This window comes from Engraulis encrasicolus, chromosome 13 (genome assembly GCF_034702125.1).
Source record: "Engraulis encrasicolus isolate BLACKSEA-1 chromosome 13, IST_EnEncr_1.0, whole genome shotgun sequence".
Lineage (NCBI taxonomy): Eukaryota > Metazoa > Chordata > Actinopteri > Clupeiformes > Engraulidae > Engraulis > Engraulis encrasicolus.
The window spans coordinates 33232346-33249306 of record NC_085869.1 but is presented as its reverse complement, the minus strand read 5'-3'; the positions used below and the strand labels follow the sequence as shown (position 1 = coordinate 33249306).

The 16961-nt window shown below is 44.2% G+C and overlaps 1 protein-coding gene across 7 annotated transcripts in view; it reads left to right on the top strand.

The window, feature by feature from the left end:
• LOC134461029 (glutaminase kidney isoform, mitochondrial-like) overlaps nt 1-16961 on the top strand; it is a 78216-nt gene that overhangs the window by 32052 nt on the left and 29203 nt on the right. For 4 of the 7 annotated variants that reach the window (XM_063213755.1, XM_063213756.1, XM_063213760.1 and 1 more), the window contains exons 4-11: nt 2351-2495; nt 2821-2900; nt 4715-4878; nt 7144-7202; nt 13680-13712; nt 14391-14449; nt 15483-15549; nt 16098-16148. In XM_063213755.1, the coding sequence (XP_063069825.1) occupies nt 2351-2495; nt 2821-2900; nt 4715-4878; nt 7144-7202; nt 13680-13712; nt 14391-14449; nt 15483-15549; nt 16098-16148 (658 nt within the window). The remainder of the gene's footprint in view (nt 1-2350; nt 2496-2820; nt 2901-4714; nt 4879-7143; nt 7203-13679; nt 13713-14390; nt 14450-15482; nt 15550-16097; nt 16149-16961) is intronic. The other 3 variants (XM_063213757.1, XM_063213758.1, XM_063213761.1) reach the window with 1 other exon arrangement.

Here is a 16961-nt window from a genome sequence, read left to right as displayed (position 1 = left end):
ATGTCGTAGCCATGGCGATGTCCCAGTGGGATTCTATGTGTGAGGTCAGGTGACTAGACCATGGGTAGGGGATTGGTGTCTGACTTACCAGTCAGTCTTCAGCTCACAGTGTCTTTGAGGAACACTGAACCCTTCCCAAGAATCTGTCTGAGGACACAGATACTATTTCTGAACACACGCACGCACAAGCACACACACGCACGCACAAGCACACACACACGCACGCACACTGGCACACACACGCAGGCACACTGGCACACTGGCACACACACACACACACACACACACACTCTCACACACACACACACACACACACACACACCCACACACACACACTTGCTTATAACTTGATATTCATGTGCCCAAAGAAATACCAACCCACATACTGTCATATTAACCTCCAACCCACCTGTCTCTCTTCACCATATAATCCAGGAATACACACACTCAGTTAGATGTGAATGCATGTACACGCAAACATGTACTTTCCTATATACACAGGCCAACACTTCCAGACAGACACAAACGTATGAACACACAAACTTGTGCACATACAATTGACACCATTGCAAACACACAAAAGTAAATACATTAGGCATTCACACATTTTCCGATAGCAGGGATGTTAGCTATGATTAGTGGGAGACAGCGGTATGCGGGTATCGTATTTATAGCACAGTGTCCTCGTCAGGCCAAGCCATACCCAGTTAACCTACAGTGGGCCACACACGAGCAGGGGAACAGACATGCAGTACATTTTACACATATAGGCAAACGCAAACCGTCAGAGAGACAAGCATGCGCACACACACACAGGTGATGCTCAGTTACACAAAGCATCTCCTGATGCATACTGCATATTATGCAAGGCATCGTGCTGATTGGTCCACAGGGTGAGTGAGCTGGTCACCATGACAGCCATGACCGTAACCCTCTGTGCCCAGTCACGTCCTGGACTCTTTCACTCTCAGTTGCTGTAACCATCTGCAGTACCGGTAATTGTCAGCAAACAGAAACGCTAATACATTTACGGTAATTTACATAGAGAAGTCAAACGTCATAGTAAAAGTGAAATAGAAACACAGTTTCCTTCCAACACAGGTACTTCTCTGAATAACCAGTAGACCTGTGTACTTGTCTTATGATCAGCTGACTCTGTGCTGGTTGGATCAAAGTTGTGGTGGGTTGTTGTTAGGTTTTTAGTGTTTTTTTTTTCATTTACAACACATTTCTATCTACCTCATTAGGTACAAGGCAATAAACTGTTTCCTGCGATGTGACTCTCTCTTAGCCAGTCCTGGTACCTCTTTGAGGCTCTCTCATCCGGCACACTGGCTAGATTTTCATTTTTATGGTTATTACAAAGCTGTAAATCGTTAATTGCTAGCAGGGCCGTAACCTAGACCAGTGTTTCCCAACCTTTTTTGTCTCGTGTACCCCCTAAGCCTTTTCATTGTGCCATGAGTACCCCCTAACTCATGTTTTACATCCCTTTTTCTATTGCAGTGTGACTATGCTCCATGCATTTGTTAAAATTACATTTTTCCAAGTACCCCCTGCAGTGTGCTCGCGTACCCCTAGTGGTACACGTACCCCTGGTTGGGAAACACTGACCTAGACGGTCAAATACTGCATACTGTAGGCCTACATTTTAGAATGCTTTTACTCTCAAGTTCGTTTCCATTAATCACTGCCTTGAGGATGAATGGGGCTGGCATAGACAGACTGAATTTATCATTGTTGATCATACAGTAGATCGATTTTCAGCATAGATACATTTTACATTTCTGAAAAAAATACAGGACATGACCTCTGTGCCCACAATGGTAGTTACGGCCATGATTGCTAGCATCATGCACAAGCAGCCTTGGAGTTGGGAAGGTCACAGTAGCTGCCTACTTGTTGGTTAACATACCGTACCTTCACCAGTGTGGGTGAAGTTTTTATTCAGAATTAAATTGAGTTCATTCCGAACGAAATGTCTCATGTACACAAGACCAATGTGCATGTAGTGTCTATGAGTGTAGGCCTGCCCTCAGCTGCAGGTATGCTATAACCAGAGAGAATAGAGAGAGAGAGAGAGAGAGAGAGGTTCCATTGGCCCATTGTTTCCAGGTTCTATTATTGCAAGGGGGAGGGGGGGAAATCCCCCTTTAGGCAGACCTAAGGACTGTTGTATTCAATGCTAGGAGCATTATGACACGCCCCTTTAGGCAGACCAGAACCTGGTCACATTAGGTGCCCATAGAAACCTATTATGTTGGCATATCTCTATAATTAAAGAATCTCTGCTAAAACTGCCTGTCCTGTCCTGTGCTGTGCTGTGCTGTGCTGTGTGCTATTGTTGCAGGTGTGTCCAGAGCAACATTGTGCTGCTCACGCAGGCCTTCCGCAAGAAGTTTGTCATCCCCGACTTCCAGTCCTTCTCCTCCCACATCGACGAGCTGTACGAGAGTGCCAAAGACCTCAACGAAGGACAGGTAGAGGAGGCTAAGGTGCTTCTCTCTCACACATCATTCCATCATGTTCCTCATCCACATTAGGCCTGTTTTGGTCCCTTCATTTTTGTTCCACGTTGTCTACTGTATTGTCATTTGTCATATACACCACACATAGTGAGATGCAACAGTGTGACACCAAGCAAAACGAAGGCCTTACTTTCTTTCTTTCTTTCTTTCTTTCTTTCTTTCTTTCTTTCTTTCTTTCTTTCTTTCTTTCTTTCTTTCTTTCTTTCTTTCTTTCTTTCTTTCTTTCTTTCTTTCTTTCTTTCTATCTATCTATCTTTTTTCTTTCTTTCACCGTCCCTATATTTGTCTTCAGGTTGCTGACTACATTCCCCAGCTTGCCAAATTCAATCCAGACCTCTGGGCCGTATCCTTATGCACAGTGGATGGACAGAGGTAGGTGTGGGTGTGTGTCTGTTCAAATGTGTGTGTGTGTGTATGTGTCTGTGTGCGTGCGCGCGTGTGTTTGTGTGTATTGCGCAATTGGGTCAATGTAATCTTGATACTGAAAGGAAACAAGAGAAAAGATAAAGAAAGCCAGAGCATGAAAGTCAAAAAAATGTCACATTTAAATTCCATATTCAAAAAATTAGTCATTTGGATTTTCAAATATTCCATTTAATGAAACCTCAATAATAAATCAGAGACCTACTGTCGCAATTCCAAGCACCTAACCATAGGAAACATATTAACGTAATCTTAGTACAGATCTTTGAGTCCTAAAGGATGTGACAGGCTGTTCTGTACTGAAGTGAAACTTACTACACTATGTTAGTCATGCTCAGATATTTGTACACACGTGTATTCGGTGTAATGAATACTGGAAACTCCTTTGTTTGTTGCTAGAATCGACCGATAAAAGCATATCTTATCGTTAAGATAAACTGTTTCCCTTTTTTACTGTTTGCACCTGTCTGGAAATGTACCAAGCATAACTTTGTATTGGCCACTTCTTGGACTTTGGCCAATGCCATTGATGGCAGCAATTAAATGTAGTGTGGTTCATAAGTAAACCCTTAACTGTATATTGGCTTAATGATACTGTGTCGGTGTGGAAAACAACAGCTCATCTTCAGAACGTCTGATAAGGGGGTCGTAAAGATGTGATTCATGGATGTGCCATGTTCCATGTTCAAGTAGCACACATCCGCTAATCAGTACTTTTTGTGATCTTGACGTTACTGCCGTTTCCGAGGCTGTAAAGATAAATTTGCCATTGTTTGGTCTGTTCTGCTTATTTGGGTTTTTTTCTGAACAGCCCTAGGCGGTTCTAGAAGGGGGGCCAGGGTGGGCCACGGCCCCTGTAGAATTGCTCCTGGCCCCTGTTGCGGCCCCCCTATTTTTTACTAAAATATCTAAATATAAAATACAATAAAATAGAATGTTGAATCTGTTTTTTTTTATTAAATGTGCCCCCCTAAAAACACATTTGGCCAACCTCGGCCGCCCTGGCAATTTTGGTCTGGAACTGCCACTGTGAGTAGCATTACAGGAGGCTTGTGGTGGAGCTTTGAGTTAATTCTGCTTTCTGCATGAGCCCTGTTGCTCAAGTCGTTCATGTGAGGCGTCATCTGTGTGCTCAGTGATTCAGCATGTCCTCCTGTTCGATTATCTAATCACATTGTCATTGCCAAGTTTTGCGTAATTGTGTTTTGAGAAATACATGTTTTGCCTCAGAAGTAAGCTTAGTCTGAGTGTGTGGTGAACCCTTAATGGCCAGCAATATATAACTGCATTGATCTTTGACCAACTTTGTTGTGTTCAGTCCGACATTTTTATCAGCCATTACCCATCTCGCTATCCCCCTCTCAAGGCCCAGACAGACATGGGCTAATGATTGCCCACCCACACTCATAACAGTATCCACACAATTTCTTTTTTTGTTTCTTTTCGTCCCACAGCACACCATTCCTATAAGCATCATGCCACGTTGCAAAAAATGTGGCTTGTTTGAAATGGACGAAATAGAGTAGACACGCCAAGAATTGGCAAGGAGGTGCATTGTTTCAAGTCTCCCATAGAGATGAATGGGAGATGGCGACTTTCTCCCCCCCGGTTTCCCGGTCTCTGTCCCACCCCCCGCCGTTGCCTCCCTTTAGAATAGAACCTACTGCGTCCCCTCTAGTCATTGTCAATGGCTGCACCTCATGGACAAATTGATTTTTTTTTTCTGCCCTCTCCCCTCTGCCCTTTGCCCTTTGGCTAATCAGGCACACGGTGGGCGACACCAAGGTGCCCTTCTGCCTGCAGTCCTGTGTGAAGCCCCTGAAGTACGCCATCGCGGTGCACGACCACGGCACGGAGTACGTCCACCGCTTCATAGGCAAGGAGCCCAGCGGCCTGCGCTTCAACAAGCTCTTCCTGGATGAGGATGGTGAGATGATACGCACACGCACGCGCGCGCGCACGCACAAACACACGCACGCACGCACAAACACACGCACGCACGCACGCACGCACGCACGCACGCACGCACGCACGCACGCACACACACACACACACACACACACACACACACACACACACACACACCAGAACTCTCTCTTTCTCTTTCAGTTTCCCTTTAACTATCATTCCCACTCTCTAACTCCCTCCCTATCAAAGTTACAAACATGTGTACAAACCACACCAACGACTGTGTACTCAAAGAGCGTAGACATGTATTCTACTCTGTACATCAATGTGTTGAGTCCTACAGTAATATCAGACTTAGGCCAATAATGAAGCACAAAACCAGTGGCACTGAGAGCAAGTTTGTGCTATTTAGTGGAGTGAGATTTCAAAAAGTGGAGAAGATGCGCTCACACTATCACCTAAATAGGCTACTTAACAATTCTTAACTGGGTGCTGAATCCCACAAAAACTTGAATTAATGTGGGCGAATAAACAAAGAAGAAATGTGAAGAGTGCTGTCCTTCGCTTCATTTATTCATTTAGTGGAGTGAACCAGGGCACTCACCAGACACAGCAAGCTTTATGTCGCCTGCACACCTGGCTGTCTACCACAGCCCAGTGTGCAGAGGGCTTCAGCCCGTCCTGAGAGTAGCAGATGAATACCTGCCATGCCCTCAGGGTGTTAGTGAAGGCACATATATTTTTAAAAGAACGCTGGAAACGAGTGGATCTGTATTGTACTGAAGCTGGTGGTACTGCTCTGTGGAGGTTATGGCTATGGAGAAAAGGGAATTGAAAATCATTGTGCGTGCGGGCGTGCGTGCGTCTGTGTGTATACTTGCGTGTAGTCAGGATCATGATAGATTTACACTTCCGGCAGTGACTCTCACACACACACACACACACACACACACACACACACACACACACACACACACACACACACACACATACACACACACACACACACACACACACACACACACACACACACACACACAGCACACACACACAGCACACACACAGCACAAGTCTTATTTTACTGTCCCCTCACGTAGCTTCTGTGGTAGGGGAAGGGAGTAAAGGAGGGAAGGAAGAGAGGGAGGGAGGGAAAGCCAGAAAAGAAAAGAAAAGAAAAGAGAGCATATTGCCTTTGGAGTGAGTCATCAGCAGCGCGTGTGCGTGCCCTTCGCAGTAGACCTCTCTCAGCAGGGCCAGATCTAGCCATTTGGGGTCCTAGGCTAAATATAAACATCGGGCCCCTCAAAAGTCATTCTTTAAACACAAACACAAAATAAGGGTCATCCGTAATTGGGTCTTGCCCCTGATTGACCTTAGATGTACACCCTCTGTAGAGCATTTTATAGCATTTAGAGGTGTAAAATGTGGTGTTTTGGTGTGTTAACTGTGGCTGGTGTGAAAGTTTGGGGGCCCTATGCAGGGCAGATTTGGTCGGGGCCCTAGGGCAATTGCCTAGGTTTGCCCTAACGTCATGTCAGCCTCTGCTTCTCAGTTCGTGAGGAAAGCAGAAAAGTGTTGTATCTCATTTACACTTCTTCTATGCTGGTGCTATAAAAAAAGAGACGAGATGTTCACACTGCACACTGTCGTCATCCTGCCTTGATAATTGGATAAATGCATGAATATATCGCAGTGCTTCATGGAACAACCTCATTACAGTGGGGGGGGGACTAAGGCAGGCGCTCGCTCACTGCATCGCCTGTGGCTTGCTTACGCTGACCGGTCTGTCTGCTCTCGCAGTATCCAAACCCGGTGGTGGGTCGGTCTTTCTAGCCAGCTGTGAGTGACTCACACAACCTGTTGTGTTGTCATGGCAACAGGCGGGAGTCTAAATATTTGTAGCGGCGTAGCTCATGGCTTGCATGTGAAGTGGTAAATCAGTATGCCCGTATATGCCCACAGCCTGACACCTAAGCTCGCACCTTGATTGGCTTTTTTGTTACTATTACTATACTATTGCTGTCCTTCACATTTTTAAACACTTTGCAAAACCATGTTTACCAGATTTTTTTACCCTGACACCTCATCTCACAACCTGATCAGCCTTTTTCACTATACTGCCATCCTTCACATTTTTAAACACGTTGCAAAACCATTTTACAAGATGTTTGACATTTTGTTCTGTTTGGGATATTGAAAGGGAATCTTGGCTATTCACCTTCATTTTTCTTTGGATAGTGACTTCTAGGTTTTTTAATACATTGTTTTTCCTTTTTATTTCCAGATAAGCCCCACAACCCGATGGTTAATGCCGGCGCAATCGTGTGCACATCACTTATAAAGGTAAGCCAGCAGTCAACCTCAAATGTTCAGACAGTCTTATTGTTGTTTAGTCTTCCTATTAACGTTTAGCTCTCCATTGACTACAGTTCATATTCCCACCGTGAGAACAATACACCAGGAATAGCCAGTTATTCTTTCCCTCTTTGTATTTTTCTTTCACCAAGAGACTGTGTAAATAGTGTGGGAGTGGTAGGCCTTTTTGTGCTCTGGCACTGTGTCTACTGTAGTCGTTGCCAGAGCGCATTTGCAATTTATTGGGTGAGTCAACACATGCTGCTGCTGCGTACAGCAGCGACAGACTGCCCTACAATTTCAGAACGCAGTATCTTGAAAATGGTCGAAAATGAGTTTGAAATTGGCTTTAAAATACCTTCTTTTTCTTGTGTTAAAAAAATTGGTCCAACTTTGTCCCATTTCGTAAAAAAAACGATAAAACACGATTATACTGCGCTTTTTTGTTTTAAGAGGTTACGTCGTACTAGCCAAGAACGCAGTATATCACGCAGTAGTATCATATTGCACTTCTCCATTGAAACCGTGGTTTGGGTGTAGACAGTAATAACACAACAGAACGCAGTATCTTGATTTTTCAGCTAAAAAGTCATGAGAATGTTGTTTTTTTGTTTATTTTCTTGTGTGCATAAATTTCCACCATAAAAAAGTATCAGATGGAAGTGTCATCACCACTTTACCTCCAACACAGTTGCGTGGCCAGAAAGGAAACTTTCAAGCCTTTTTCTCAGTTTACCAGTGAGGAGAGATACTGCGTTCTGAAATTGTAGGGCAGGAGAGGGTAGGCCTCTTCTCTCTCTTATTATTATGCACTGGGGAAACATTTGGATGGCGCCCCAGTGGCAGTGCAAGTATGCAAAGGTTGGACTAATCTATATGTAAATGTAAAGAAGATCCAACTTAACCTACAGTGTCTGCTTGCTTGCATCAAAGTTGACTATGAACTTGAGAGTGCATCGAAAGCTCCCCAAAAGTTCTTTTTTTGTGTGGTAAATTCCAGAGAGGATGTTTGAACACTTCAAAAGGGCATGTTTGCGTGACGAGATACGCAGTATTTAGTCAAATTTGTTTTGGCGTCTGTGGAGCCTGAACGTCATGATAATTACACACAGGGAGAATAGAGACTTGGGTTGGCCTTTGAACTCAATGAACCCAGTTGAGCCCAGTGAACTTGAGAGCTTAAAAAGCGCCTCAAAGTTAATTCTGGCAAATTCCAGAGAGAAACGTGTGGACACTTTAGAAGGACGTGCTTGAGTAATGACAGCCGTAGTATGTAAGTAGTCAAAGTTTTTTTTACCGTTTTTGTAATGATGGCGCCGATCTTCTCTTTATGCACTGGGAAAATATCTAGATAGCTTTGGAATAGTTCAGGGAAGGTAGCTTAAGGTGTCTGGGAGTAGTGGGTAGTTTAATCTATAAACGCAAATGGAAAGCATATTGAGGTTGACCTATAATCTACTCACTAATGCGTCTTTTCCACTGCTGTTTTTGTGGTGGGCCTACAACTTGACACAGCGCGACTCGAAAGCCACTCTTTGCTTTTCGAATAGGCACGACAGCTCAATCGTAAAGCAAAATGTCACAGCCAAGGCGCGCTGTGTCGAGCTGTAGGCCTACCACAAAAACGGTAGTGGAAAAGAGGCATACGAGTACCAAAGAACAATCAGATTTGATTGACTGGTGAAAAGGGACAAAGATTAACAGGGCTATAGTAGGCAAAGATGGCCAACCCAGCACGGTTCCTCAGTGTTTAATTTTTTGATTCCAAAGCATAATCCAAATGATATATTCCAAAGGAATGACATTTAAAAATCTGTTCTGAGACTTGGAATAGATGATAAGCTCACAGTTTATCCATTGTGTTTGTAACCTCAGTGTGTTTAGCTAACAACCACAACGCTTCCTGCTAGCGGGACTTCATATCCACTGATATTAAGCATATTTGCACAGCTAGGTAATGTGTACACTGCATACAATCTAAATGTAATTAACCCATTTAAGCCTTATGCTGTGTCTATGCATCATTAACCCAGGTGCCTGGACCTGCATGGACGCTGCATTCGGGCTCTAGAGATTTTGAGTTTTTTTAAATGAAAATGTGGGTATGTTGGAGCAGAATGAACACATTCAAATGCAAGATGAAGGTCCTACAGTAGCTTTTAAATGCATGTTTTTATGTGCTTCGGAGGCTGATATATGTAGGTTTTATAGGCTGAGGGCACCTTTTCCCACAAAAAGGGCTTAGGCATTCAGCAGATGTTTTTTGCAGGTGCCTTAGGCTTAAATGGGTTAATACAGTGCATACAATGCTATATTCTATGCTGTGCCGTATACCATATAGGTATGTATCTCCATCTGGCTGGGATTGACCCCTTGATACACATTGTAGGTTCCCTGCTGAAGACAAAATGCTCTCAAAAGGGAGATGAGTGACGTAGGTTTTTTCTCTCTCTCTCACCTCTTTCTTGATGTTGGATGATAATCGTAGTAAATAATGCTTTTTCTAAACCGTGTCTCTTCTCCATCATGGGTGTGTGGCGTCTCACGTTCGACTTCCTCAGCGTGTGACAGTGACGCCTCCCTCCCGCATCCGGCACGCCCCTCCCCCTCGTCCCCTACGTCCCCTACCTCTCACTCCCCAACATTCGTGCTTAACGAGTGAGTCATCAAGTGACGATGCCAATCGGAAAACCCATCTATTCTGTCTGACGCCATTCTCTCCCTCTCCTCCTCTCTTCTTCCCCTCCCTTCTCTTGCTTTCTCCCTCTCCCTCCCTCCCTCTTTGTCCTGCTCTTTCTCTCCGTCGTCTTTCTCGAGTGCAAATGAATTTTTTGCTGTGGTAAAATTCATTTCGCGTTGCCCACTTCTGAAATCTGATACGGTCACCACTCCAATCCCCCCTCTGGCTATGGTTAACTGGGAAGAGATTGATCTCTCTCTATAGACGAGAACCACACATGCACACACACACACACACACACACACACACACACACACACACACACACACACACACACACACACACACACACACACACACACACACACACGCATGCGTACGCGTACGTGCAGAAAAGCATGTATAGAAAAACAATCATCATGATGATTTTCTGTAATATAGCTCATCTTTGTCAATGCGTATGTTGTGATGAAAGGCACACACACACACACACACACACACACACACACACACACACACACACACACACACACACACACACACACACACACGCACGCGTACACACACGCACATGCACATGCACATGCACATTCAAAATCACTTTATTACCAGTATGTTTGTACATTGTACATACAGTACATTGACAATACCCTCAGCATTGGATAGCAGGAGAATCGAGACAGCACATCTCTAACACACACACAATTTGCAACAGTATCCACTGAGTCAATTGGGTAACTTTGTGAGTTATCCTTGCAGTACATAGCCTTGCCCTGTGGGCCCTTCTCATTGTGTCTTCACCCATAGTAATCCTGTGACTCTCTCTCTCTCTCTCTCTCTCTCTCTCTCTCTCTCTCTCTCTCTCTCTCTCTCTCTCTCTCTCTCTCTCTCTCTCTCTCTCTCTCTGCTTGAAACAAGGAGAAGTGGACCTCTTTCTCCCTCTTTTTTTCCCTTCCTTCCTGCTTTGTGGAATGACGTGTGTTCCTGAACTTGTTGTCTGTTGCTGTGTAGTAATTTTGGTGCAGTGGATTTTGTCTGTATTATATCCAGTGTGTGTATTATACTCAGTAGCCATGCACTTTTCCCCCAGAAAGCGCAGCACAATATGCTGTTCTTTCATCTTCAAACTCCTAAGCACCTCCTCACCCTTCACCCCGCCTGCTATCCTACCTAGACTCCATTCTGTAGTATCAGTACTGACTGTACTATTGAGCCACAGACCATTCAATATGGTGTTTAAAAAGGCTGTGTGTGGCTTTTCTTTTCTTTTCTTTTTTTCTTTTTGTCTTTTTTTGTTGTTGTTTTTGTTGTTACTTTTTTCATGTTGTTGCATATTTTACAGACTTAGGATCTGTGAGCGAGATTTTGCCACAGTGGGATGTTGGCCTGCAACAGGTCAATGACGTCGGTAATCTCTCTACATTCACATTTTTTTGTATTGTGATAAAAGTAAAAGAACATTTTTGCACACAGGCTGGACTTCCCAGTGTTTTCACCCTATAAATGAACCATTCCGATACACTTGCGGGAAAAAAGTCTAAATGTCAGCGGAGAAGAATGTCAGCGGATGAGAGATGTTTGGCTCAAGTTGAAAGTCGAAGTAAACTAATACGTGCAATTACATACAACTAATTTGTCAACATGCAGCTAATACAGTAACTAGCTTGTTCAGCTAGTAGGCCATTATTTTTTCCGCGTCTATAATCCCTCTGTCTGTCCATTTTCCTCATTTCATCTGTTTCACACAAGCCTCTTACTCTTCACCTCTCTTTTTCTCTTTTTTTGCGTCACCATTTTCTTTTACCTCTATTAAGTTTGTCCCTTTCATTTCATCCCTTTCTATTCAATCTTTTCCTTCTCTCGATCTCGCTCTCTCTCTCTCTCTCTCTCTCTCTCTCTCTCTCTCTCTCTCTCTCTCTCTCTCTCTCTCTCTCTCTATCTATCTATCCAATGCCCTTCCTCCAATCCCTCTCTCCACCTGTTCTGTCTGCCAGCTGACTAATGACCACTGATCCCCCAAGCCTCCATATGACACAGGTTAACCCTAATCCACACGCACCACACGACACAGCACATTACAACACAGCACGCTAACGCTAACGCTAACACTGACACAGCCTGCAGTAATCCACACACACGACACAGCACAGGGCTTACAACGCTTACAACATACTACTACGCTACGCTAGCAAGTCCTGCGGAAATCTACAGGCATGACACAGCATAGCATGCTACATCACAGCGCAGCACAGGATAGCACAGCACGACACCGCAGAGACTGGATATACTCTTAGAATCTCTAACGACGCACTACACTGTCACGGCCTGCTTACCTGCCTGCCGTGACTACAGTCACATTTATACACACAAGCGCGCACACACACGTACACAGGAGCACACGGTATGCATGTAGACATGACACGTACACACTCGCACATACTAAGAAACACTTGGACACATACCTGTAACACCTGCAAACGAACATGACACGAGCACACACGCACGAGTACACACACACGTACACAGAGGCTCAGAAAGAGACACAGTCTCACAAACACTCTCATGCCCACAAATCCATGCTCATATACACAACCGGGAACAAAAATGCATGAATATTGCATGAATATTACACACACTTTCACACAAGCCAACATCAAGCACAGACGCACATGCATAGTTGCACACACACACACAAATGCAACATGTACTCTTACGTGTACGTGCCTGCTTGCTCGCACATACACACACTCACACCTACTCACAGCACATACGCACACCATGCACCATTACACAGTCTTTGGTAACTGCTTTTTCCACTACACCTCTCTCCCTCTCTCTCTATCCCTCTTCCCTCTCTTTTGCTTCTTGTTTCCGTCATCAAACACCTTCCATTCAAGGCCATTGTAGCACAGAAGCCACATCTTGTCAGCCAGCAGTCTTACACACGCGCACACACACACACACACATGTGCACGCACGCACACACAGATACAGTCCATACAGTACATACACGCACACACTCACATGCAACACGCATGTTAGTCTGCAGTCTCGTCTTCCTATCATCTGATACTGAGCCGTATCTCTGTGTAGTGCATAGCAGATGTCAGACCAGAACCTTTTCTGAGGAAACACTCCTGTATTCCACACAACCACTCTATCATCATCTTCTAGTAATGAGCATTGTGTAGGCACACACAGTACATTTTGCAGGCTTACTGTAATTCAACACTCTGAGATTATGGGTGTTAATTTAACACTCATTGTGTTGATCCTACTTTCTTAGTACTGAATTATCAGTGTGAAATAATGTGTCATCAGCACTGATATCACCACCATCTGTATCACATACATTTTCGCTTCAGTAATTGTGTCCCCCTTCTCCCTTTTCATCAGTAATTGTTTTTCTTTGGAAAAACGCCCATGTTGTTTTTCTTAAAAGCAAATAGCTGTTAATGACTGGAGGATTCTCATATCTCCGCTCTCTCTCTCTCTCTCTCTCTCTCTCTCTCTCTCTCTCTCTCTCTCTCTCTCTCTCTCTCTCTCTCTCTCTCTCTCTCTCTCTCTCTCTCTCTCTCTCTCTCTCTCTCTCTCCCTTGCTAAGAACTGCAGTGGTTCATTAGCAAAAGCATGATAAAACATACTGAAGTTTATGTTCATGTTTTGTACTGTACAGTACAAATGGTTGAATGTTTTTTGTTGTTTTATCTGTCGTCATTGTATTGACTCAATGCCTGTGGTTATTGTACGGTCTCATTGCCTATTTTTCCTCTTATTCTATTTCAGCAAGGAGCAAGCAATGCCGAGAAGTTTGACTATGTGAGTAGATCTCAAACGGACTGTGTTTTCCCAGCTTAGAGCATGGTGTTTTTCAGTACCTTACAAACTGATCAATATTTGCTAGCTTACAACCACTGTAGGCTACACTGCATTCCATTACACTGCATGGGGCCATACATGGTACATCTTTGAAGGGTTAAAGTGATACCACAACATTTGTGGAAATAAGCTGATTTTCCACCTTCCATTGAGTTAAATCATTGAATTTTTACCGTTTACCTATACTTCCAGCAGTTCTCCAAGTCTGGCAAGTTGAATTCTACCTCCACGCTATATAGTATATAGTATGAAGTATAGTTGAATCGTATGGGACCAGCTAGCAGTTAGCAGGTCCTGTAACATTCAATGAAAATTGTTAGCTTGGAACTAGAAGTAACATCACCAGGCTAAGAGAACGGCTGGCACAGAACAGAAGAAAGGTGAAACTCAATCATTTAACTACAGGGGAGGTGCACAATGAGCTTATATCCAGAAATGGTGCGAGTGTATCGATTTGACAAATTCTGTTTATCATAGCTGGTGATAAACGCACAAGGACAAAGTTTAGACTAGACGCTCACTTGCTTAGCTCTTGTTTTAAAAAAATCATAACATTCTGAAGAGCCTCTGACATCTCACAGACTTCTAACACTTTTTTAATGTTGGCATGCATCACAGGTCATGAACTTTCTGCAGCAGATGGCAGGGAACGAGTATGTGGGATTCAGCAATGCCACGTGAGTCATGCACAGACACACTTATGAACACACATGGACAGACACACACGTGCACACACCTACACTGTCTCTCTCTCACACACATACACACACACTGTCTCTCTCTCTCTCTCTCTCTCTCTCTCTCTCTCTCTCTCTCTCTCTCTCTCTCTCTCTCTCTCTCTCGCTCTCTCTCGCTCTCTCACACTCACACTCACACTCATACACACACACACACACACTTATGAACATGTACACACACACACACACACACACACATGCAGACATGTACACCTACACACACACACACTTACACAAACACGCTCCCATGCACACTCACGCACACACATCAGGTGTGTGTGTGTTTGTGTGTGTGTGTGTGTGTGTGGAGGTGCACAGCTAGCCTAGAAATCTAGACGCCCCTAGCGACCGCAAATTGAATTTGCTCCCGGGGGCACAGCTTTTTGCTGTACGGGTCTGGCTCGCCAGGCTAGTGCACAGCAGCAATCTTCATTATTTAGCAGTCCAGTTTGTCCTCTCCCCACAGAGCGCATGCAAGCTTAACGAGGTCTCATCCATATTTAACCTGTTGCTTAGCAAAGGAATTCAGAGTGCAGATGAAACCTGGTATCATTGTTAATATGCCCACCACAATTTTACAAACAAACACACATCCAGCATTAGGAAGAAGAAAAGCTGCTGCTCACACATAATGTTTTTATAAAAAGGAGGAAAAGGGGTTTTATTTGTTTGAAATTCCTGGCAGTATTTTCTAGTAACTAAATGGGATACTACAGAAAACTTTGTCATTGTATCACCATGACTTACAAAAAAAACCCTTAACTTCATGGACTAGCTCAACACTGTGTGTGTGTGATTTTGGACTTAGTGTCTACCCTCTTGTATGAATCAAATGTGTGTCTGTTGTGGTTGAGGTGTGTGGTGGTTCACTGCTCGTGTGTGTGCATGTGTGCATGTGTGGTTGAGGTGTGTGGTGGTTCACTGCTCTTGAGTGACAGTAGCGTGTTGTCTACCTCTGTGCACCCTGACCTAGATTCCAGTCGGAACGTGAGTCCGGAGACCGGAATTTCGCCATCGGCTACTACCTGAAGGAGAAGAAGGTGAGTGTTGTGATGAGAGGAGGAGGAGGGTGTGTGTGTGTGTGTGTGTGTGTGTGTGTGTGTGTGTGTGTGTGTGTGTGTGTGTGTGTGTGTGTGTGTGTGTGTGTGTGTGTGTGTGTGTGTGTGTGTGTGTGTGTGTGTGTGTGTGTGTGTGTGTGTGTGTGTGTGTGTGTGTTCTCACCATTCATTTCACCTATCAGGTGTGTGTGTTTGTGTGTAGGGGTGTTAGTTCCCCTCTGTCCGAATGACTGAATTCCTTCTTTGTTTGCTCTTGTAAAACTTGAACTGGCATGGGGAGAGGAGATCGTTTCCACTCCACCTACTTCATTGACAAAAAGTCGAATTCTTAGAAAACCCAAACAGCAGTCAAGTCGCACAGTAGTGTCTGCACGCTGGTGCATTATTATCTGCTTATTCATTAAAATGTTTTGCTGAATTATCTTTCCCCCTCTCTCTCTCTCTCTCTCTCTCTCTCTCTCTCTCTCTCTCTCTCTCTCTCTCTCTCTCTCTCTCTCTCTCTCTCTCTCTCTCTCTATCTCCTTCTACAGTGTTTCCCAGAGGGGACTGACATGACCTCAATACTGGACTTCTATTTCCAGGTTAGTGTTTTGATGTAACTTCCTGTCCTACTCACTACACAGTAAACATACCAGTGTTGAAATAACTCTTGAAGAGTTGAAACTTTGGGTTAAATTCTGCAGGTGTGGCAAGTGTAATTTCAACTCTACAGCACTTCATATTTCCACAATATTTAGTAGAATTAACTCTACTCTACTCTATTCAAATATTTCAAAGTTAATTGTGGAAATATATTGAACTGTAGAGTTGAAATTACACTGGACACCTGCAGAATTTAATTCTCACTTTTGACTCAACTGCAAAGTCATTTTACTCTCCACAGTGTTCTAAATACTCTATCTGCAGAAGTTTACTCTGAAATATTGACACTGCCCTGTTTCACTGTGAAATCTGAGAGCTCATCAGTATTTCTTCTTGACATTATGGGCTTCTCCCAAGAGCTCTCCCATGGTGAATTAAATCAGCCGTGGGACATTTCACATTTTCTTGTAGAGTCATAATTTAAACATTTTCATAATTATAGGCACGAATCTCTTGTGCCATGCCCTGAAATACACAAAGCCCTCATACACAAACGTATGTGTGTGTGTGTGCGTGCGTGCGTGCGTGCGTGCGTGCGGTGTGCGTGCGTGCGTGCGTGCGTGCGAGCGTGCGAGCGGTGTGCGTGAGTGCGTGTGTGCGTGCGTGTGCTGACGTGATGGAGTGGCTGTGGTCCAGATTGGTCGCCTGACCCTGGCACTGGCACTCCTGACTGCCACCCAAGATACACACACACACACACACACACACACACACACACACACACACACACACACACACACACACACACACAC